The 25,812-nt window shown below is 31.2% G+C and overlaps 2 protein-coding genes across 2 annotated transcripts; both read left to right on the forward strand.

Annotated features, from left to right (window-relative positions):
• The first annotated feature begins 940 nt into the window (after nt 1-940).
• On the forward strand, nt 941-6,506 carry LOC141298467 (fatty acid desaturase 6-like). Its single transcript, XM_073828983.1, has 4 exons — nt 941-1,115; nt 1,429-1,613; nt 3,907-4,086; nt 6,010-6,506. The coding sequence occupies exons 1-4, from the start codon at nt 983-985 to the stop codon at nt 6,157-6,159; spliced, it is 648 nt and encodes a 215-aa protein (XP_073685084.1). The 5' UTR covers nt 941-982; the 3' UTR covers nt 6,160-6,506.
• Nucleotides 6,507-12,086: 5,580 nt separating this feature from the next.
• On the forward strand, nt 12,087-22,097 carry LOC141297539 (tripartite motif-containing protein 16-like). The gene is made up of 3 exons (XM_073827960.1): nt 12,087-12,660; nt 21,313-21,408; nt 21,837-22,097. The coding sequence occupies exons 1-3, from the start codon at nt 12,109-12,111 to the stop codon at nt 22,095-22,097; spliced, it is 909 nt and encodes a 302-aa protein (XP_073684061.1). The 5' UTR covers nt 12,087-12,108.
• Nucleotides 22,098-25,812: the final 3,715 nt, after the last annotated feature.

Consider the following 25,812-nt stretch of genomic DNA (forward strand, 5'->3'; position numbering starts at 1 on the left):
ATATATTATATATATATATTATTATTATTATTAATATATATATATATATATATATATATATATATATATATATATTAATATATATATATAATAATAATAATAATATATATATATATATATATATATAATATATATATATTTTTTTTTTTTTTTTTTTTTTAATAATCTAAATTTAATTTACTTTATATAAAATTATACAATAAGATATATTTAAATAAAATACATTTTTATTTTTTTTATTTAATTTAATTTTAATTTTGAGATTTGGTGAAAGCAAGAACATCTGAGCATCTGTGCAAAGAGTTCTTTTTTTTAATAATCTAGATTTAATTTACTTTATATAAAGTTATAAAATAAGATAAATTTAAATAAAATAAATTTTAATTTTTTTTAAATTAAATTTAATTTTAATTTTGAGATTTGGTGAAAGCAAGAACATCTGAGCATCTGTGCAAAGAGTATTTTTTTAAATAATCTAAATTTGATTTAATTTATATAAAATTATAAAACAAGATAAATTTAAATATAATAAATTATTTTTTTTTATTTAATTAATTTTAATTTTGAGATTTGGTGAAAGCAAGAACATCTGAGCATCTGTGCAAAGAGTATTTTTTTTTAATAATCTAAATTTAATTTAATTTACATAAAATTATAAAACAAGATAAAATTAAATAAAATAAATTATTTTTTTTTAATTTAATTAATTTTAATTTTGAGATTGGTGAAAGCAAGAACATCTGACCATCTGTGCAAAGAGTCACATAATCAATGACACTTATTTACTTACATTTTATAGATCACCTTGAAATTATGTGCAATTCTTTTCTGTCATTTCAATGCTTAAAACTCTGAAAAATTGTATAATATTGTCTCTTTTGTACCCCTGCATGCATCATGTGAAGCTGACATTCTCATTCGTCTTGTCTCTCAGGTGTGTGGCTCATTCTCTGCACGGGCCGGCGTTCATGCTCATGTAAAGATGCATCATGCTTACACTAATGTGATCGGTCTGGGAGACTCCAGCACCTGGAAAATACCTTTTCTGCCTCGATCCGTCTACCTGTTCATTGCACCGCTGGCTGTCCCCATTATCACACCCATCGTCGCTGTTGGTAAGCACTTTACAATCACAGCTTTTCAGTGCGTCCTATTCAGTTGTTTATAAGATAAAGCCACAAGTGATACATTTTATGTAATCATTGTGAGGTCAACTTTAGCTTTAAAACATCAGTAATTCATTTAAAATGACTTTTTTTGCCTAGAACACCACATCAACTGAATTCATTTTAACTCTGAGCTGGTTTACATTTCCATATATTTCCATATGACCTCTTCTGAGGGGGAGTGTATGCGCTGATGCCAGCTTCATCATCTGTGAAACCTCCAACATGTTTTCTCATTTGTGTTTTTATGCATGTGTTTCAGGTCAGCTGAAGGGTCAGTCTCCATTCCAGATCGTGCGCACCATCCTGTGTGTGTGTCTGGGGTTTTTTTCTCAGTATTATCTGCTCAGGTGCGTGTCGGGCCTGTCGTGCAGCTCCGCTCTGGTGGTCATGCTTCTGTGCAGAGCCATGTTCTCCTTGCCGTACATACATGTCAACATATTTCAGGTGAGATATACCACCATTTTTTTTTTTTTTTTTTTTTTGGTAGTGCAGCAGTATCTTTAAAGGTGTTTTGGATTTGCATTCTTTCTACTGTTGTTTAAGATATACAGCCATAGCATCACACAACAGTAGCTTTAACTATATTTAGTTGTTTTTGCATGCTCAGAAAATTCAATTCAATTACAAGTTCAGAAAAAGCTATTTGTGCATGCTTAGAAAATATTAATTAAATTATTCAGAAAATCTAAAAATATTATAGTTTTTGCTATATAAAAAATTTTGCATGCTCAGAAAATATAAATAAAATTATTTATACCAATTATCTTTACAAAATATTAAAATATAGCCATTTTTGCATGCTCTAGTTGTTTTTGCATGCTCAGAAAATATTCATTAAATTATTCATAAAATATAACAATATTTTGCAATCTCCAAAAAATAATCAATTAAATTATTTGCACCACTTTATTTTAGAGAATCTAAAAATATAGTTGTTTTTGCATGCTATAGTTGTTTAGCATGCTCAGAAAATCTAAATTAAGTTATTTATACTACCTCCCTTCATAAAATATAAAAATATAATGGTTTTTGCATGCTCAGAAAATATCAATTGAATTATTTATACCACTTTTTTTAGAAAATCTACAAATATAGTTATTTTGCATGCTCAGAAAATATAAATTAAATTATTTATACTACCTCTCTTCAGAAAATATAAAAATTGAGTGTTTTCTGCATGCTCAGAAAATATTCATTAAATTATTTATACCACTTATCTTTACAAAATATAAAAATATAATGGTTTTTGCATGCTCAGAAAATATCAATTGAATTATTTATACCACTTTTTTTAGAAAATCTAAAAATATAGTTGTTTTGCATTCTCAGAAAATATAAATTAAATTATTTATACTACCTCTCTTCAGAAAATATAAAAAATATAATGGTTTTTGCATGTTCAGAAAATATTAATTCAATTATTTATACCACTTATCTTTACAAAATATTGAAATATAGTTGTTTTTGCATGCTCAGAAAATATGAATTACATTATTTACACTACTTATCTTCAGAAAATGTAAAATATGGCAGTTTTTTGCATGCTATAGTTCTTTTTGCATGCTCATAAACATACTTTTTTTAGCATTTGTCTTTAAAAAAATTACCAAAGTGTTATGTATGCTGTAGTTGTTTTTGCACGCTCAGAAAATATAATTTCAATTATTTACTCTACTTATCTTCAGAAAATAAAAAAACTGTTGTTTTGCATGCCTTAGTTGTATTTGCATGCTCTGAAAATATCAATTAAATTATTAATACCGTTTAACTTTTTTAATACCATTTTTGCACTGCTTATTTTCAGAAAATGTATTTTTTAAAAACCTGTTTTGCCTGCTGTAGTTATATTTGCATGCTCAGAAAATCTATTTATACTACTCATCTTCAGAAAATAAAGAAATATAGTTGTTTTGCATGCAAGTGATGTACAGAAGTTACACACTGCAGCTTTAATCAAAGGTACAGTGGCAATAGTTTAATCAATGAATCACTCTTTCCAACTATTATCATTCTGGTCCTGAGCTTTATCCAGCCACCACACGATCTACAACCCACAAAACTCTCTCGCCGTACAGTAACACTTCAGCACTACATTATTGTGTCGTCTCTCTTGAGCTCATAAGAGTAATCATTCTGAGTGTGAACTTTGGAAGCTATTCAGCTCAAGTCTGCATCAATCCATCCCTGTCTTTGTATGTCTCCCCATCCTTTCCCGCGAGACCCGCTCAATACGGCTTTGTTCTCCTCTCCTGCTCGCAGAGGTTCACAGGGTTTGTTTGTAGAAAAAAGTAGAGTGGCAGAGAACAATTCACGCATGATTTTCCCAGGCAGAGCACAGGGTGAATGTACTTTTGTATTGTGCTGATCCTCTGAGGTATTTTTGCTGGTTTAAAGCTTTCTAAAGGGCGGCCGTCCGCTCTGAGACCCACAGCGATGTGTGAGATCTTTGTTCAGGACTGAATGCTGCTGGTTCATAGCTGCAGTGTGTTACAGTATGTGTGATGTAAATGCTTGTATGTGCTGTTGTCCTGTGCGTTTGTGTCCGTTTGGGCCCCCTGTGGCGTCAGTGGCGTCTCTCGGGCCGCTGAACACATTTCATCCTACTTAAAGATCAAATGCACACTGAGCTAAAGGTTGAATCGCTTCAAGGCGCCGCATAAGCTTTTTTTTGGTTACAATGGAGCTGTAGTTGCAGTTTCATTATTTAAAGTTGGTTTGTGTGTCTCTGCTTTTGCAGCACATCGGCCTGCCAATGTTTTCTGCCACTAACCGGCCCAAACGGATCCACCAGATGACGCACGGCGTTCTGAATCTTCCCCGAAATCCGCTGCTGGACTGGACCTTTGGTCATTCCCTTATTAACTGCCATGTAGAGCATCACCTTTTCCCATTCCTGTCTGACAACATGTGCCTGAAGGTAAACATTCATAGTGACATCCACAAACACACACACAAAAAAAAAAAAAAACATCCCAAAAATTAAATTATTGTTTTTCCATGCTCATAAAATATGCATTATATTATTAACACTTCTTATCTTGCAGACAACATAAAATATAGCAGTTTTTAATGCTAAAGTTATTTTTGCATGCTTAGAAAATGTAAATTAAAGTATTAATACTATTTATCTTTAGAAAACATAAAAATAGCTTTTTTTTGCATGCTCAGAAAATATACATTAATTTGTATACTACTCATCTTTAAATAATATAAAAATGTTGTTTTTGCATGCTCAGAAAATATGAATTACATTGTTTACACTTCTTATCTTTAGACAACATAAAATATAGCAGTGTTTTGGATGCTATAGTTATTTTTGCATGCTCAGAAAATGTAAATGAAAGTATTTATACTATTTATCTTAAAAGGAAACAGTTGTTTTTGCATGCTCAGAAAATATGAATTACATTATTTAAACTACTTATCTTCAGATAATATAAAAATATTAGTGTTTTTGGCATGCTCAGAAAATATAAATTAAATTATTTATACCACTCATCTTCAAAAAAATCTAAAAATATTAGTGTTTTTGCATGCTCAGAAAATATAATTTAAATTATTTACACTATTTTATTATCTTCATGCTTTTATTGTATTTGCATTCTCAGAAAAAAAAATATTTTTTAAATAATGTAAACTAATTTAATCATTTAAACTAAGATTTAACTTAAATTATAAAATGAAATCATTTTAATTGTTTTAATTAATTATTTTGATATTAAGTTGTTATTTGTTATTTTAAATGTTAATTGAATAATTTAATTTGTAATAATTCAATATATATATATATATATATATATATATATATATATATATATGAGTTTATAATACTTTATAATATATAACAACATATAGTTATTAATATAACATATAATTATTAATACTACAATATAATAATTTATAATAATATATTTATTTATATAATTGGAATAATTAAGTATTGCATAGAAAATATTTAATTATTTAATATTATGCATTAATTTACTGCAATTTATTGAATTAACTTAAAATGCTGCATGAACAAATAAAGTAACACCAAAAGCTAAAAACAAATGAATATGCTACAATATATGTAAATCATTCAATTTCAATTTCAAGAAATTATTTAGTTAATTTATTTTAATATTTTAATAAATTAAAATGCAGCCATAACAAATAAATCACAAAAGTAATACTTTTATTAATAATTTAACTTAATAATTAAACATTAGTCAAACTAGATCCTTATACTGATGTATAAGGATAACATGCCAAATAAACATATACATGTAAAAAATAAATCCAATATACAAATTGTATTAGATTAAAATTAAAATGTAAAATAAACAAATAAAAAATCCAAGTTACAAAAAAAAATTAAATATATTTTTTTAATAAAATTAAATATTAAATTAAATTGAAGCATAAATAAAGTTACGGTAATTTCAACTAATTAAAAGTAACAGTAGAATTCATAAAGAGGAATGAATTAATGAACTAACATTAGTCAAGATAAAAATAGCAATACTAATATAAAACGATAAACAAATAAATAAATATATTATTTATACATACATACATACATACATATATATATATATATATAGGCCTATATATTATATATATGTGTGTGTGTGTGTGTGTGTGTGTGTGTGTGTGTGTGTGTGTGTGTGTGTGATAAATAAAATGCAATTTTATATTTAAAATAAATTATAATGCAGCATGAAGTAACAATACAATTCACAAAAATTAAGATTAATTCAAAATTATAAACTAATCAATAAAGATAATGTACCAAATAAATATTTATATAGCAATAAATGAATATGAATAATGAATGTGCATGTGTTTATTGTCTCAGGTGAAGCCCATAGTATCTCAGTATCTGAGGGAGAAGAAGCTGCCATATCATGAGGACAGTTATGTCTCCCGTTTGTGTCTGTTCTTCCACAAATATCAGGAGCTGATGGTGTTTGCCCCACCCATCACTGAACTGGTGGGAATCCAGTGATGATGGGATGAAGAGCAAAAGACAAGAGAAGATGGACACTGACACGATGAGCGTCCACATTTTTATACTTTCAATTGGTGCATGTGAAGGCATTAGAATTAAAGTCAACATGAAACCGGCTCACAAACCATTTTACTTGCATATCGTGACATATTTATGAAAGAAACAGGGTATTCGACAAGAAAAAATAAATGACGGCATCTGCTGATAAAGAAAGTGCTTTCAGAAATGGATGACATTTTGATGAACGATTACAAAGCTAAACATCTGTTTGTTTAGAGTAATATGCACTGATGAATTGAGAAAAGACCAGAAATGTGAAATAAGAAAGTAAACGGAATTGATTTTGACAAGCAACGCCATGCAATGAGAGCATCTTTTCATTTAAAAAAAATGAGAATGCATTAAGATATACGTACAAAGGAGGAACTCCTATTTAGCGCTTCCTATTCGCTTTGCTGACATTATTGAATGTAAAGATCATTGCCTTAATAATAATACAGCACTGTAGCTCTTACCGTGCGCGACCTGTGACCCCAGATCAGCTCTTAGCTTCAACACGCAGCTGTATGAAGACTCAAATATGCATAAAACTTCACCTAATCTATACAGGACACACTTTAGCTTTGTTCCAAAGTTTAGTGAGCTGCTTTTGCTGTCTCTTAAAGGGACAGTTTGGTTAAAAATGAATAATTTAATCATTTACTCACCCTCAAGTTGATCCAAACCTGTATGAATGTCTTTCAGCTGGCGAACACACACAAAAAAGACATTTAAAGAATGTTTGTTAACAAACAGTTGACGGTACCCATTGACTTCCAAAAAAAAAAGTTTACAATTTATTGCATGCTCAAAAAATTTCATTACATTATCTACACTTTTATATTCAGAAAATATTAAATATGGCCATTTTTTCATGCTATAGTTGTTTTTGCATCCTCAAAAAAATATACATTAAATTTATTTAAATTATTGACACTTTTATTATCTTCAGCAAAACTATTTGCATTCTCATAAAATTAAATTTGTGTTGGCTTTATAACAAGCAATGTCATGCAAAGAGAGTATGTTTTCATGGTAACACTTTATAATAAGGTTCATTAGTTAAACATTAGTTAATGTATTAACTAACATGAACTAAGCATGAACAATACATTTGTTACTGTATTTACTAATCTTTATTAACATTAGTTAACGGAAATACAGTTGTTCATTGTTTGTTCATGTTAGTTCACACTGCATCAACTAATGTTAACAAAATTTTAATAATGTATTAGTAAATGTTGAAATTAACATTAACAAAGATTAATAAATGCTGCATAAGTCCAGTTCATTATTAGTTCATGTTAACTAATATGGTTAACTAATGTTAACTAATGAACCTTATTGTAAAGTGTTACCGTTTTCATTTTAAAAAGATGAAAATGCATTAAGATATACTTAAAAAGGAGAAAACCTGTATGAATGTCTTTCAGCTGTTGAACACAGACAAAAAATGCATTTAAAAATTGTTTGTAGCCAAACAGTTGATGGTACCCATTGACTTTACTCATCTTAAAAAAATTTTAAAAATGTTTTTGCGTGCTCAAAAAATATACATTATATTCATTTAAATTATTGACACTATTTTATTATCTTTAGCACAACTAAAAAAAAAACGCTGCATGCTTTTGTTGAATTTGCATTCTCATAAAAGTAAATTTGTGTTGGCTTTATAACAAGCAACGTCATGCAAAGAGAGCATCTTTTAAAAAAGATGAAAATGCATTAAGATATACTTAAAAATGAGAAAACCTGTATGTCTTTCAGCTGTTGAACACACAAAAAAGTAATTTAAAGAATGTTTGTAGCCAAAAAGTTGACGGTACCCATTGACTTCCATTGTATTTTCTTCCATACTACAGAAGTCAGTGGGTACCGTCAACTGTTTGCTTACCAGCATTCTTAAAAATAGTTTCTTTTGTGTTCAGAAGAAGAACAAAAACTCAATACAGGTCTGGAACAAGTGGAGAATGAATAAATGATGACAGAATTAGCATTTTTGGGTGAACTGTCCCTTTAAGAGACTTTTGATGAGCTGCAACTCAACAGGAGACAATTGATTCTAATGGAGCTTGCAATGCATTATGCGATTGTCTTCTCAGCCAAGGTTATATGTGATGCTGCTTTTAAAATGTTGGCCAAATGAAGGTATCTTGAGGGCATAGTGACTATGATGTCTTAAAATGCTGTCTCACTATGTTAAAGCAAATATAGGAGACAGAAACAAGGTTGACATTTAAATCTGCTAACAACAAATCTGTAATCTCTGTACTGTACAATATTAATACAGCACACAGTAGAGATGAGTACATGTAACTAATGAATATGTGTGAAATGCATTGCATTTATATGAGCTACACATAATAATCATATTCACAGTGCTACAGTTGTACTTATGCACTGATTTTGGGAGGAGTTTTTGTTTATGATTCAGTGATTTTAACCAAAATCATTCATCTCTGACTTGCTTTTGCTGAATGTTCATGAATGTAAGTGTGTGATACTGAGATGAGTGTGTGAATGTTGCTCTCCTCTTTCATTTAAAATGAACATTGCATTGATTTTACTGACCAAATAAATTGAAGTAGATATTCAACTCTTTTGATGTAGTGTTACAATGATTCTGGAAGGTTTTCCCACAATGCAAGGCTATTGTATGAATTCAAAAGACAATTAATATAGATGCCTTTCATGTTGCTTTTATGGTGTGTTATTGTATGGCCAATTTTATCTTGCATTGTATGTAAATAGCATGTTTTCCTGCGATCCATAGACGATAGAAAGTCTGACCAGATTGGAACAACATGAGGGTGAGTAAAAAACAATATTAAAGTAATATTTTTAAATAAAGGATTAAATTAAATTATTTAAAAAAAATGTAAGTATTATAATATAACTATTTGTTTATAATTTATATATAATATATTCATATAATTAAAATAATTACATTGTTTACTTAAAGTCATTTCATTTATTATCTATTTGTTTGAAATATTAATATTTAGTTAAATATTTTCATTAGATTAAATTATTAAATGTATTAGATTAAGTTGCAGCATTAACAAACACAGTAGAAATACAATTCCCAAAAATTAATAATTAATAAAGTAATATTAGTCAAATAAGTTTAATTTAAAAGAAAAACATTATAGATTAAAGCTGATAAATGAACAGCCAAATACACTCAAATGACAATCAGTCAAAAGTTTTTAAACAGTAAGAAGTCTCTTCTGCTCACTTAGTCTGCATTTATTTGATCCAAAGTACAGCAAAAGCATTCAAATTTTGAAATATTTTTGCTATTTAAAAAATGTTTTCTATTTGAATATATTTTAAAATGTAATTTATTTCTGTGATTTCAAAGCTGAATTTTCAGCATCATTACTCCAGTCTTTAGTGTCACAGGATCCTTCAGAAATCATTCTAACATGCTGATTTTCTGCTCAAGAAACAAGTTGTACTATTATTATTACTATTATTATCAGTATTTAAAACAGTTGAGTACATTTTCTTTGATGTACAGAAAGATCCAAAGATCAGCATTCATATGATATAAAAAGCTTTTGTAACTACTATAATGCAAAAGCTTTTTATTTTGTAAATTATAGAAATTATCTTCTTTTTCTAGCAAGGATGCTTTAAATTGAACAAAATCGAAGAAAATATTCTACTCAGCTGTTTTAAACAAATTATGTCAATAAATGTTTTTGAACAGTAAATCAGAATATTAATATGATTTCTGAAGGATCATGTGACTGGAGTAGTGATACTAAAAGTTCAGCTTTGAAATCACAGGAATAAATTACATTTTGAAATATATTTAAATAGAAAAAAAAAATTAAATAGTAAAAAATAGTTTGGAATTTTATCATTTTTGTTGTAATTTAGTGACCAGAGGACTCTCCTTTAAAAAAAAAAAAAAAAATTTTTAAATCTTACTGTTTGAAAACTTTTGACTGGTAATGTAACTATGTAGTAAGTAAGTAAGTAAGTAAACTATCTAATGCAATGTAATATTTAATTAATTTAATATAATGTTTAAATTAAAAATGAAGTAATATTTTTTAAAAAAATTAAATATTTAATTTAATTATACAGTTTAATGCAATATGTAAATTGTGTAGCATAAAAAAATTGACAATTCACAAAAAAGTATAAATGAATGAAGTTACAACCTTGCTAACTTTGCTAACTAATGTATTTTATGTTCTGTAAAAGAAAAAAAAATCTGGCTTTGGATCATGTTGCAGTTCTTGTCCAGCAGGTGGAAGCAATGACCTTTATCTAAGAAAAACACTGAGATCAGCTGTTGACATGTGATTCATTTAAAGTAACCTACTTATGATAGGAACAATCACTTAATACTTATTTTAAATATATATATTACAAAGTATAAATAACTTTGATAGCTATGGCAGAGACCAAGATTTGCATTAAATACAGCTATTAGAATTTACTACATTTAAAATCTGTGTAAAGGCAATTCAGATAATTGTTTCTAAACACATAAATGTTAGAAATGTATCGCTAAAGACACGTTACAAAGACTGAAGTGTGAACAGTTTTTTACAATTATTGTGTTCCGGATTTTTGGGCGGGTCTGAAATTACGTATCGATGACCCACTGGAGCTACTGCGCATGGCCCCTCCCCCAACACTATAATAGGCTAACTAAAGCTCATTAGCATAAGTGATTCGCTCGCTCAAAATCGTGAGTTGCTGTCATTACCATTAGTTACTAAAACATACAGTTTGCTCGCTAGTTATGTCACGTAGTTCTTTGTCACGAAAAAGCTTATAATTTACAAAACAGCTTGGTCTCCTTATTTAAATTTATTTGTATTTGACATTTGAGGAGGCGACAGCTTTTCCGCGAGTGGGCGTGGTTTTAGCGCCGCAAGCGGACACGCCCCCAGCGTTCCCTACTGCTTATTTTTTCAATATTTTAATAACTTATTTTGTTTACTTGGCGATTTTTTATTATTTAAATTTGGCTGGGTGGTTGATAACGCATTTTTCTGTGGTGTGACAAACTCAGAACAGATTTAATATTGCTTTAGACGAACTTACAGTACACTTATTATAGGGACAATGACCATAAACACTTATTTTGAATATATAAAATTATATAAAAAAAAAAAAAAAAAAACATGAACACTGACAGAAGCTAGGATAAGTGTGGTGTGTATTGGGTATGGGTCATCATTATTACATTTACATTAACTACTATTGTGATTACATCATTATTATTATTACTGATTATTGATATTACTGTTACACTGTTACCGACATCACAAAATATTATCGTTATCATCACCATCTTTAGTATTATTGTTGTTGTTGTTATTATTAATAAATATACATGCTAATACTACTTAAATACTACTGTTCAGATTGTCATTTCTGATTATTTTCATTGATGTTATAATCATTTTTTGTGTTTTGTGTTTACCATGTTGTATGTTTTGCACTTCTAATAAAAAAAAATAATAAAAAAAACACTTATTTTGAGTATATCAAATGATAATTGAGTTTGACAGCTGGGGCAGATTGACTACTTTTAACATCTTAAAAACACAGCTCTCACAATAAAAAAAAAAACAGCAAGGACATCTAGAAATTTCTCTAAGCCTCAGAAAATACGTAATGTAAATGATCAAATTATCACCAAAACACTATCATAACAGCAACCGCATGCCTTGTTGATCTGCATACGGACTCCGCCCACTTTACAGTGTGGCCCCGCCCACTCCCTCTGACTGCAGGCAATCAGTATGAAAAGAATATGAGGAAATAGTTGAGTTTCAGGGGGCGTGGCTCAGATCCAACTCACTACTCATAAGTTTGGGCTTGGCTTCAACTTTAAACTGAAGTCAAAGCTCAAGACAGCAGGAGGAGAGAGCAATCATGGGCGACGTGGTGCTGACAGCAGATCTGCCAGCAAGCAGCTTAGATTCAGATAAACTCAAGAAGACCCCTGAGGAGAGCAATCTGAAGTCCACAGAGGAGAAGATCAATGGATCTCCAGAGACAGAACACCAGAACGGAGGAGAAAAAGACAGCAAGACCATTGAGGAAAGCAAGATTCAGGAAGACCTCGAGGAGTCGGAGGACCCTCAGAAGCCTCAGGAGGATGAAGAGGAAGAGGTGCTGGGGCCAAACGATGTCACCTGTGACTCCTGCATTGACCGGCCGTGCCGCGCAAAGAAGTCGTGTTTAACCTGCATGGTGTCGTATTGTGAGGCTCACCTGAGGCCCCACCTGGAGAACGTCAAGTTTCAGAGCCACAGGCTGGTGGAGCCGCTGAGGGACATCGAGAGACGGACGTGTGAGACGCACCGCTGCCCGCTGGAGCTTTACTGCTGCGCCGACGCGTACTGCGTCTGTCAGGAGTGCTTGAAGGAGGAACACCGCGGACACAAAGCCATACCCATCACCGAGGCACGCAAGAAGATAGAGGTACGTTTGTTTATGTACTTAATTTCTAACTTAATATCTTTTAATGGTGCATATTTACGTATAGCAGTAATGAAAATTATGCTTTCAAAAGTGTTGGGATTTTTAAAAGACGTTAATTATGCTCACCAAGGCTGCATTTAATTCTTTAAAAATACAGGAAAATTTTGAAATATTTTTACAGTTTCAAATGACTGATTTCTAGTTGAATATATTTTAAAATGTAATTTATTTCTGTGAAGCAAAGCTGAATTTTCAGCATTATTACTCCAGTCTTCAGTGTCACATGATCACATGGACATCAAGGAACAGTTGTGCTGCCGAATATTTTTGTGTGAAACAAGATTTTTATTTTTCAGGAAAATCTTACTGATCCCAAACGTTTGAACCAAAAGACTTAAGTTTGAAAGGTGTTTCTGCTCAAATAAATGTTTAATTCTTCAAAAATACAGTAAAGTACTAAAATATTCTTTACAGTTTAAAATAACTAATTTATATTTGAATATATTTTAAAATGTAATTTATTTCTGTTAAGCAAAGCTGCACTTTCAGCATCATTACTCCAGTCTTCACACAACCAAGGAACAGTTGTACTGCCAAATATTTTTGTGAAAACGTGATACATTTATTTTTCAGGAAAATCGTGCGGACTAAAAGACTTAAGTTTTAAAGACGTTTCTAATGCTCATCAAGGCTGAATTTAATTATTTAAAAATACAGGAAAATTTTGAAATATTTTTACAGTTTCAAATTACTGATTTCTATATTTTAAAATGTATTTTATTTCTGTGAAGCAATGCAGAATTTTCAGCATCATTACTCTAGTCTTCAGTGTCACATGATCACATGGGAATAATCAAGGAACAGTTGTACTGCGGAATACTTTTGTGGAAATGTGATACATTTTATTTTTCAGGATTCTTTAATAAATAGAATGTTCAGAAGAACAGTTTTTATTTAAAAAAAAAATAATAATAATAATTTTTGTAACATTATAAACAGTGTTGAGGGTAATAATCTCATTAACTAAAAAATCAGATACAGTATTCCTCAAGATGAATAAAAACAGTTCGCAAACCTGTAATAATTAAATATGTTAAATAATACAAATATCCTTTATGTATTTAATCCTATTTTATTAACCAATGTCTTTGCTGCCAACCTTCGATGATCCAATTCATCCATACTAATAAGCAAAAATGACTCAAGATAATCTAACATTTGTTTTCTTTTATTATTGCTGAGGAGTTGACATTTTTTCTTCTGCGGTCTACTGCACAGACGTCAATTTACTTTTCTCTAAGCGTGAGGCTTTTGGTGTGAAAAGGCTTTTACATTTGACAAAAATAAAACTTTTTATATTAAAAACAAACAAGCAAGCCCTGCCCAGATTTAAAACTTAATGCAAAAGTAATGTAACACATTACTTTTCATAAAAAGTAACGTAATTAGTTACTTTTTTAGGGAGAAACTCAATACTGTAATCCATAACTTTCCCCAACACTGATTATAAATGTATTTACTGTCACTTTTAATCAATTTTAAGGCATCCTTGATGATGAAAGTGTTAATAAAATCTTACTGACCCCAAACTTTTGAACTATATGTGTATAACAAAAAGTAGCTTCTTATGCTCATCAAGGCTGCATTTAATTCTTCAAAAATACAGTAAAATACTGAAATATTTTTACATGTTAAAATAACTATTTTATATTTGAATATATATTAAAATGTAATTTATGTCTGTGAAGCAAAACTGAATTTCCAGCATTATTACTCCAGTCTTCAGTGTCACATGATCACATGGGCATAATCAATAAGCATTTCTAAACATTATTAGCACTGAAAACAGTTGTGCAGTCTCATATTTTGTGGAAAGGTGATACATTTTATTTTTCAGGATTTCAGCATTTATTTGAAATAGAAATCTTTTGCAACATTACAGTGTATCTGCTGTCACTTCTGATCAATTTAATGCATCCTTGATGAATGAAAGTGTTGGTAAAAATCCTATTAACCCCAATCTTTTAAATGATAGTGTTACATTTTAATTAAAGGGGTTAAAATTGAACAGTTTTTGTGAAATGATGGTGACAATGCTCTGCTACTTTGAAATGATAATAAAAATGATAGTATTTTGGAACCAGAAAAAAAATAATTTTTGACATTTTTGAGCCACTAGAACTAGATTTCCCAAAAATGCCCTGCCATGGTCAGTCAAACAGATAGTCCAGCTCCAAAATCATGCCCTTGGGCCAATGTTGCTCTTTCAAGATGCTCAGACGAATGTAAGATAGTCATGATAGCATTCAGAATCACATATGTGACCCTGGACCACAAAACCAGTCATAAGGTTAAATTTTACAAAACTGAGATGTATATATAATATGAAAGATCAGTAAATAAGCTTTCTATTGATGTATGGTTTGTTAGGATAGGACAATATTTGGCCGAGATACATCTATTTGAAAATCTAGAATCTGAGGGTGCAAAAAATCAAAATACTGAGAAAATCACCTTTAAAGTTGTCCAAATTAGGTTCTTAACAATGCATATTACTAATCAAAAATTACATTTTGATACATTTACAGTAGGAATTTTACAAAAAAATCTTCATGGAACATGATCTTTACTTAATTTCCTAATGATTTTTGGCATAAAAGAAAAATCAGTAATTTTGACCCATGCAATGTATTTTTGGCTATTGCTACAAATATACCCCAGCGACTTAAGACTGGTTTTGTGGTCCAGGGTCACATATAAGCATGCATAAGATACTTTATATAAATATACAGCAGAAATAGTTTACACACTGCTTGCACTCAACTTATTTGCTTTACCTATTTAACAGCTGACACTTTACCTTAAATTGCAATTTTAGCCTCAAGCATGCAAACTGTTCCTTAAATCGAATTAAGCTTTTTAGTAAAATATGGAACAGAATGTTTCCTCTTTTACATACTCTGACTATTGTTAGATCAAATAGTACAAAATCATATCAGAACGCATGCTATTTCTCTCTCTGGTTGCACATACTGTAACAAAGGCCTGACAATGAGACCATGTGATCATGATTAATCATCAATGGATATTCCTCTTGCTTTTACTGAGGGTTTGTGATGTGATCAACTTGACACAATGACCATTAACAATTTGTGTTTTAGATATAAATGTTTGTTCAAATCATGTGTCTTTTCGACAAAATCTGAGAGCGAGTGTACTTCTCAAAACTCAAATATCAAGAATTTATCACTGAATCCACGGTAATTTAGTTAAGATGGGCAAATTATGTATTTAGGGTGTACAGTGTTGAGTTTGACTCATTTGCTCTCTATTAAATCGAATTGCTCATTAAGTGTGAGAAGTAAGATTTGAAAGATCTCCAATAATTTCTTCTTTCATTGACGTGGTATAATCTGTTAATGCACTTCCGATAAAATTGCGCTGCCCTTTAATCTGAAACTGGTTCTCCATCAACTCGTAGACGTCAGTTCATACCGTCTGTGTGAAATCATCTCAGTGAGAATGAAAATCAAAGTGAAAACTGGCATGACTGCACTCATCAATAAATCAGCTAACAAACACGAAGCATTAGTAAGCAGAAAAACCTTTATGGTATTTTCTACAAAGAGGTTTCACAATGGAACCGGAACCAAAGTTCAAAGACTTTTCGTGCCATGTGACATGTTTGCATGATGATGTAACACTTTAAAAGGTGTCTTTAAAATGCTATAAAAGCTACTTTATGTCACTTCTAAATGGTTTTTGCTGTGGCTGCGTATAAACGCTGTTGGGTTATTTACAGTCAGACTCTCTGGCATATTTGCATGCTAAACAAATAGATGGTTTCATCTTCTTCTGGTTAAAAGCAGCCAGCATGAGCGTGCACGTCACAAGAAACTAGAAAAACAAGATTTACTCAAAAATTACCATATTTGTCAGTATTTACTCACCTTTATGCCAATTCAAACCTGTCTTTCATTCATGATGCTCTTTTTCAATGACACTAAAGTTGCATTTATTTGGTTAAAAATACAGTAATATTGTAAAATATTATTACAGTGTAAAATACTGTAAGGCTTTTCAATGGAAGCCCATTTCTGCCACTGAATAAAAAAAAAATTGTAATTGTGACTTTTTCTCACGATTGCCAGTTTACATCTCGCTATTGACTTTTTTCTCAGAATTATGAGATATAAACTCACAATTGCGAGTTATAGAGTCACAAGTGCGAGACGTAAACTCGCAATTTTGAAAAACAAAGTCAAAATTGCAAGATATAAACTCACAATTCTGACTTTTTTCTAAGAATTGTGAGCTTATATCTCGCAATTCTGACTTTATAGCAGTTTTGTGTTATTAAGTCAGAATTGTAATATATAAACTCACAATTCTGAGAACATATCAGTCTTTTTTCACCTTCAAAACTCGACTTTATAACTCACAATTGCTAGTTTATATCTCACAATTCTGAGAAAAAAGTCAGAATTGCCAGATTCAAACTCGCAATTGCAAGAAAAAAAGTCTGAATTGCACGTTTTTAATCTCGCAATTGTGAGTTTATATCAGCGCAGTAATGAGAAAAAAGTCAGAATTGCGACATACAAACTCACAATTGCAATAAAAAGTCACAATTATGAGATACAAACTTGCAATTGCAAGAAAACAAGTCAGAATTGCACGTTTTTAATCTCGCAATTCTGACTTTATTTCTCGCAATTGTGAGTTTATATCACGCAATAATGAGAAAAAAGTCAGAATTGCCAGATACAAACTCACAATTGCAAGTTATCAAGTCAGAATTGCGAGAAATAAACTCACAAACTGACTTTTTTTGTGACAAACTGACACAGTTTTGTGTTAAGTCAGAATTGTGAGATATATACTCACAAATCTGAGAACATATTATTTTTTTCGCTTTAAAATTTGACTTTATTTCTCGCAATTGTGAGTTTATATCACGCAGTAATGAGAAAAAAGTCAGAATTGCCAGATAGAAACACAATTACAAGAAGAAAAGTCAGAATTGTGAGATACAAACTCGCAATTGTGAGAAAAAAAAGTCTTTATTTCTTGCAATTGTAAGTTTATATCATGCCGTTTTGAGAAAAATGTCAAAATTGCGAGTTTTTTTCGTGCAATTCTGAGAAAAAAAGTCAGAATTGTGAGATAAAAAGTCGCAATTACCTTTTTTAGTCAGTAGTGGAAACCATTGTCTTTTTTGTGAATGCAATGCTGAATTTTCAGCACCATTAATCCAGTCTTCAGTATCTAATATGTATTCTAATATGCTGATTTGTTGCTCAAGAAGCATTTGTGCTTCATATTTTTGTGGACACCATGATGCATTGTTATTTTCAGTTTCTTTGATAAATAGAAAGTTTAAAAGAACCTTTATTTGAAATACAAGTCTTTTATAACATTATAAAAAGCTCAAAATATTACAAAATCACCCTAAAACTATCATAACAGTTGACCATTTGACAATATTTCAAGTCTACTGAAAGAAAGCAATACCTTATGTGAAATTGTTTAGTTTTTTACTAAATATAAGATCATTTAATAATTTTCAGTGCATATTAACCTTGCATAAAACCGCTGTATGTTTTCAGAAGACATTGGAATTTTAATAATACATACAGTGCCTTGTGAAAGGATTCATACCCCTTCATTTTTTCACATTTTGTTTTGTTGCAGCATTATGTTAAACTGCTTTAAATTATTTTTTCCCCACATAAATTTACACTCCGTACACCATAATAATGACAAAGCAAAAACCAGATTTGCAAATTTTACAAATTTATTTAAAAAAAAAAAAATACTGAAATAAGTAGATTGCATAAGTATTCATACCCTTAACTCAGTACATAGTTGAAGCACCTTTACAGCCTCAAGTCTTTTTGGGTCTGATGTGACAAGCTTTGCACATCTGCATTTGGCAATTATCTGCCATTCTTTGCCTCACCTTTTCACCTCTCAAGCTCTTTCAGCTTGGATGGGGGCTGGCAGACATTTTCTAGAGTCCTAGTTGTTCCACTCGTCTTCCATTATGGATAATGCTTCTGTCAACCTTCAATGCAGCAGATTTTTTTCTGAACTCTTCCCTAGATCATCGCCTTAACGCAAGTCTGTCACTGAGCTCTACAGGCAGTTATCTTGGTTTTTGCTCTGATATGCATTTTCAGCTGTTAGACCTTTTCTGAGAGGTGTGTGCCTTTCTAAATCAGACTCATTCAAATGAATTTGCCACAGTTTATCTCCACTCCAAGTGTAGGAACATCTAGAAGCAATATGAATGCTCCTGAGCTAAATTTCGAGTGTCCCAGAAAAGGGTATGAATACTTATGCAACGGGATCTTCTCAGTTTTTTATTTGTAATAAATTTGCACAAATGTTAAAAACCTATTTTTGCTTTGCCATTATGGAGTAGGGAGTGTAGATTGATGTGGGGGGAAAAAAAGCAATTTAAAGTACCGTAGTTTAACATAAGGCAGCAACATAACAAAATGTGAAAAAATGAAGGGGTATGAATAATTTCACAAGGCACTGTATACATGGACCATTTTATAATACTTTTGACAGTCATTGTATGCTTTCAAATGCATTCACCAAAATGTCACTATTTTGTGTTCTACAGAAAAAAAATAGGTTGAAGACAAAAACTATTATTAGTTAGGCAAACTGTTTTACTCTAAATGCAGTGAACTAAAACTATCCATCCTGCATGTGTGTGTGCTTGTTAGGGTGTTCCCTGTGCATACAACCGTAAGGAGAATGAGTTTGATGTGTTGTTCTCGTGTGCAGAGCAGGGTGTGTCCGGGTCTCTTCGTGAATCTTAAAGCCGTACTGACATGAGCATTAGATTACAAAACAGTCATAGCACAAATCCTGCCTGACTGCGTTTCTAGACAGAACTAACAGTTCGGTCCTGTTATCTTAAGAGAAACCTCCTATCCACTGATTAACAGAGAAGCTATCACACACGCATATGGCCTTTACATATCCAGTTTAACCACTATTGAATAGTGTAGATATGCATAATAACTTTAGGTCTTATATTACATCATCAGGGATGTTTCTAAAGTCTAACGGATGGGTTTAGTACATTTCTAGGTGGTTCCTTACGTGAAGAAACTCTAAATGTGCAATTTAAAAATTTCTCCCATAAAGACTCCTTTTAAAGTTTATAAGTGTAATTTTTTTTTGTAGGGCATATAGCATCATTCTATGCATTCCATGCATTAAAAACATAAAAATAGAACTTTTAACACGCCCTTTTTATTTGAAATGCTGAGCATGCGTTCAACTCAGGATGAGTGAACAAACATATATGTGTGAGTATCTGAGCGTGTTTTAACTGGAGTGCGGGGAGGGGTTCTCATTGACATCAGTGCAATGGAAGGTATCACTAGAGATCAGAGCTATTCTGGGACTATTGGGTGGTCAGGGTGGAGGGAGGCTCACTCTTTTTGCATTTATGCGAGAGTCACAAGCTCTATTGTTTGGGATGCTCCCTTTAGCAAGCCTGTACACTGAATAACAGTGACTCCTGCTGAACATGAGCTGAGGATGGTTTTGTCTGAACCTGTCTGTGGAATGCAAAGCAAAAGCTGAACAAAGAGACTGATGCCTATCCGATTACTAATGCAAAGGGATGCTGGTTTTGGTTACATTAATTTGTATAATGCAGTATAACCTCTTATTGTTTATGATGCATAATATAACCTCTTGATATACTGTACTAGTGACTGTATATTAATGTGCATTAAACATATGAGATATAAGTATTTATATAAGGTCAATGTTGAAAACAGTTGCTTAATATTTTTTGGAACCTGTAATACTTTTGTTAATTATTACTTCTGTAATACAGGATTCTTTGATCAATTAAAAGTTAAAAAGAACTGCATCTGTTGAAAATAGAAAGGTTTTCTAACAATATACACTACTGTTCAAACGTTAAGGGTCAGTACATTTTTATTCTTTCTTTTTTTTATTAAATTAATACTTTTATTCACCAAGGATGCATTCAGTTAATAAAAAGTGATAACATAGATTTACATTGTTAGAAAAGATTTATATTTTGAATACGTTCTGTTCTTTTTAACTTGTTATTCATTAAAAAATCCCAAAAAAAGAGTCACAGGTTCCAAAAAATATTTGGAAGCGCAACTGTTTCCGAACTGATCATTTTAATAATAAATCAGCATATTAAAATGATCTCTGAAGGATCATGTGACACTCAAGACTGGAGTAACAGCTGATCAAAATTCAGCTTTGCATCACAGGAATAAATTATATTTTAAAGTATAATAAAATAAAAACCATTATCTTATACTGTAAAAACATTTTATTGTATATTACAGTTTTTTTCTGTATTTTTGATCAAATATATTTGCCTTAGGCTTATTTAAAAAACATTACAAGTCTTACTGATCCTAAACTTTTGAACGGCAGTGTATATAAGTGTAAATGTGTTCAATAACTATGCATATTCATTTCATTATATACAGTGTAACCTGTAAATGTTTAATTGCATTAAAGAATATTTTACTAGTGACTGATTTGAGGACATTTTGAGTAAAAAAGTGTAAGAATAAACATTAATGTCATTTATTTTGTCATATGTCAACAAAATTCTGTGTGTGTTTACAGAAAGAGCTTCAAGATAAACAGACAGACATGGTGAAGACGGTTACAGCGGCGGAAAACGCCATTAACAAGTTACAGGTCAACACAGTATCTATAGAGGTGACATACCACATTTAAAGAACTAATACTACTTTAACTTCACTGTTTACTGTTTTTGAATCAATATGAAATGCCGTAATGCTGTTACATGAGATATTTTAAAGTGAAACCGAATTTAGATTAAGCTGACACCTAGAATCATTACTTACATGTTTCTGCTGTATAGTGTACATTTTAGATGTACAAAATCACAACGCTAGATTTGTTTTAAGAGTTTTTAAAAGTTTACATATTAATTAGAAACTGGAATTCATTTGAATTCCTTCTGTGTATTCAGATTGACGTGAGAGTGATTTGATCAACCTTTCTTTGTCATGCAAAAGGCATTTCCTCTCGGCTTTTCAAAGAATAACCCTTTTTCTTTGGTAGTGACTTTTCCGGTTGTCTTTTTGACTTTGAAGTGTCTGACTCTTTCTGTCTGGCTGCAGGCATCTGTGAAGGAGGTTCGGGAAGTGATCGAGGAGCAGTTCAACATACTGCTGGCAGCCGTGGAGCAGGCGAAGAGGGAAGTGAGCGAGATCTTAGAGGTGGAGGAGCGACAGGCGCTGAAGCAGGCCGAAGGAATCCGAGTTCATCTGGAACAACGCTGCACCGAGCTGAAGAAAACTCAGAGTCAGGTCGAGAAAATCACCAAGAACAAAAATGACATTGACTTCCTGCAGGTACGGAAGTTATTTCATGTTTCCTGATGGGTTGTTCATGACCTTAAAGTATCTGTTACATCCGTTTAAAGGTGATGTGTGATGTAAAAATGCATTAATTGTCATGATCGGGGCTGTGGGTCTCCCCTCAGCCTCCTGAGGTCGCTGTTCCTACACTGCACTTCCTGATTGCATTCACCTGTCTTTGTCATTAGCACTGATTCACTCACATCTGTTCACTATTATCTGGTCTTTAAAAACTCTCACCTTTCACTCCTGCTTCATGGCTGCATTGTCTTCTGTCAACTGTCTGTCTGCTCTGCGTTCCTGTATTCCTGGCCTTGGTTTTTGTGTATCTAGTATTTGAGTTTATGTTATGTTTTGCCGTGTTGGCTTTTTGTTTGTTTGTTTATTTTGTTAACATCATTAAAATTACTTACCTGCTTTTGGACCCAGACCTCCATCTCTCATTCCGTGACATTAATATTAAAAAGCTGTAATGCATAGAGACAGAGCGCCACACGTCATAATCTGAAGACCACGCAAGCCAACGCTCTCCATTGACTTTGTATTGCGGGAAGCTGCCTCCTTCTCATTTCTGACTTATAACAAAAAACAGAACAATGTCTAAAAGCTGCTATGTGACAAGGTGTACAGTAAACAAGCTAAAAAACACTACATTTTTATAAGCTGTCAACCCTAAAAAAAACAAGAACTACCCCCGCTGGAGGGAAATTTAACGGCGGCAGAAAACATATATTATTTTTAACCATGTCAAAGGATTATTTCACCACCCTGAAAAGAGGAGATACATTAAGAAACTTTTCCTTACCTTTTCCTTACCTTCCTTTTGTTGGAGAAATGATCCAACTGAATGGCTCAATGTGAAATAACCTGACATCTACAACTATTTGTGTCCTTAAACTCTTGTTGTTTGGGTTGACATCATATAAAAACATAGTTCTGTGTTTTTTAGCTTGTTTACTGTACACCTTGTCTCATAGCAGCTTTTAGACATTGTTCTGATTTTTGTTATAAGTCAGAAATGACAATGAGTCCGCTTCCTGCAATACAAAGTCAATGGAGAGTCTCTATTGGCAACAGGGATATTATTGTTAAATAAAACTAAAATGAAAACATTTTGGTTAATAAATAAATCAAAATAACAACTGAAGTAAAAATGTAAACTTTTTCCAGTATTAATTATATGAGTATTGTTTTCCAGGAGTACTCACAGTGGAAAAAGGAAACTGTTGATGTGTCTTTACCTGGCATTTATATCGGCCTCATGGATCAACTGCAGATGTTCAGTCGTGTTATCACACGGTCCACGAAAGAGATGTGCGACAACCTGCTGAACTCATACACCAGCAAACTTAAAGACACATGTAAGAATGGTCAGTATGCAGAACATTAAACAACTACATATTGCTTGTGATGATTTTGAGCAATTTGATCAATTAAGAAACATCAAACCTTTGTGTTGTATGAATAAGATTAAAATGCTGCTAATTTACTCAAATATCTTGTTTCATTTCACAGATAATGTTGGCATAAAGACAACGGTTTATGCCATTATTGCTGCAAAACAAAACATGTCTATTCCGAACCCAGTGACCAGAAATGACTTCCTTAAGTGTGAGTGTTCACCAGGGTTATTATTGTTAATTAAAACTAAAACCATTAAAAAGATTTCTGTTATTTGAAATAAAGTCAAATAAAAGTACAGGTAAATAGGGCAAATTATTAAGTAAAAGATCAATTATAGAAAAAATTATGAACATTAGAGTTAGTGGTTTTTACAGAGGGTATTTTGGATTTCTCATTGTAACATTTAATTGATCGGAAAAAACTGTCAACAGCCAGAAGAAAAAAAAAATCCACTATTTTTCAAAAATGAAATGTAATATAAATAAGGTGAATGCTAACCCCTTAGTAAAAGCCTTCAGATTATAGATAGGAATAACACTGTAAAGTTTGATGTATGTAAAAGCTGAAGGATGGTAGAGGAAAAAACTTTTAAAGAATTGTAATTGAAATCTGACGCAAATAGATAAAGTGCAAAAATAAAATCAGGCCAAGTATATATAAACAAATCCTTCTGTAAAAGTCTTCAGAATATGAATAGGAATAAAACTGCTAAGTTTGGTGTTTGTAAGTGCTGCTGAATTGGAGGAAAAACTTTTAAAGATTTGTATTGTAATTAAAATCTACAGATGCAAATAGATAAAGTGCAAAAATAAAATCAGACAAATTATATATAAACAAATCCTTCTGTAAAAGTCTTCAGAATATGAATAAGAAAAAAACTGCTAAGTTTGGTGTATGCAAGTGCTGCTGAATTGGAGGAAAAACTTTTAAAGATTTGTATTGTAATTGAAATCTACAGACGCAAATAAATAAAGTACAATAATAAAAATCACTGTGAATAATACATGAACAAACAGTGTACGTAAGTTTTGGTGTACGTAAGTGATGTGATGGAGAAAAAAGTCATTTTGAAAAATTTTGTAATTTAAATCTGACGCAAATAGATAAAGTGCAAAAATAAAATCAGGCCAAGTATATATATAAACAAATCCTTCTGTAAAAGTCTTCAGAATATGAATAGGAATAAAACTGCTAAGTTTGGTGTAAGTGCTGCTGAATTGGAGGAAAAACTTTTAAAGATTTGTATTGTAATTGAAATCTACAGATGCAAATAGATAAAGTGCAAAATAAAATCAGACAAATTATATATAAACAAATCCTTCTGTAAAAGTCTTCAGAATATGAATAAGAAAAAAACTGCTAAGTTTGGTGTATGCAAGTGCTGCTGAATTGGAGGAAAAACTTTTAAAGATTTGTATTGTAATTGAAATCTGATGCAAATAGATAAAGTGCAAAAATAAAATCAGGCCAAGTATATATAAACAAATCCTTCTGTAAAAGTCTTCAGAATATGAATAGGAATAAAACTGCTAAGTTTGGTGTTTGTAAGTGCTGCTGAATTGGAGGAAAAACTTTTAAAGATTTGTATTGTAATTGAAATCTACAGATGCAAATAGATAAAGTGCAAAAATAAAATCAGACAAATTATATATAAACAAATTCTTCTGTAAAAGTCTTCAGAATATGAATAAGAAAAAAACTGCTAAGTTTGGTGTATGCAAGTGCTGCTGAATTGGAGGAAAAACTTTTAAAGATTTGTATTGTAATTGAAATCTACAGACGCAAATAAATAAAGTACAATAATAAAATCACTGTGAATAATATATGAATAAACAGTGTACGTAAGTTTTGGTGTACGTAAGTGATGTGATGGAGAAAAAAGTCATTTTGAAAAATTTTGTAATTGAAATCTATAAACGCAAATTGCTAAAGTGCAATACTAAAATCAAGCAACCGCCTTACTAAAAACCTTTAGAATATTGATATAAATTTAGTTTAGTAAGTTTTGGTGTATGTAAGAGCTGCTAAAGTGGTGGAAAAAACGTGTTTTGAGGAAGTAGCCCCTTTATAATGAAAGCGGAAAAACTCAATTCAATAAAAATGTGAAATAAACATAAACTTAAAAAATAAACATTTAATTAAGTTTTTAAACAAAAAATATGTTAGTAAAAGCTATAATCGTACATTATGACCAACTTCCCAGACTTTATGTAATTCAACAGTTCTTCAACTGGTTTTGTTTTACATTACTATAGTATTGACTTTTTGCCCATTTTCTCCCATAGACACCGCGTCTCTGACCTTAGATGCAGATACGGCCCATCAGTATCTG

This window comes from Garra rufa, chromosome 22, assembly GCF_049309525.1.
Source record: "Garra rufa chromosome 22, GarRuf1.0, whole genome shotgun sequence".
Taxonomy (NCBI): domain Eukaryota; kingdom Metazoa; phylum Chordata; class Actinopteri; order Cypriniformes; family Cyprinidae; genus Garra; species Garra rufa.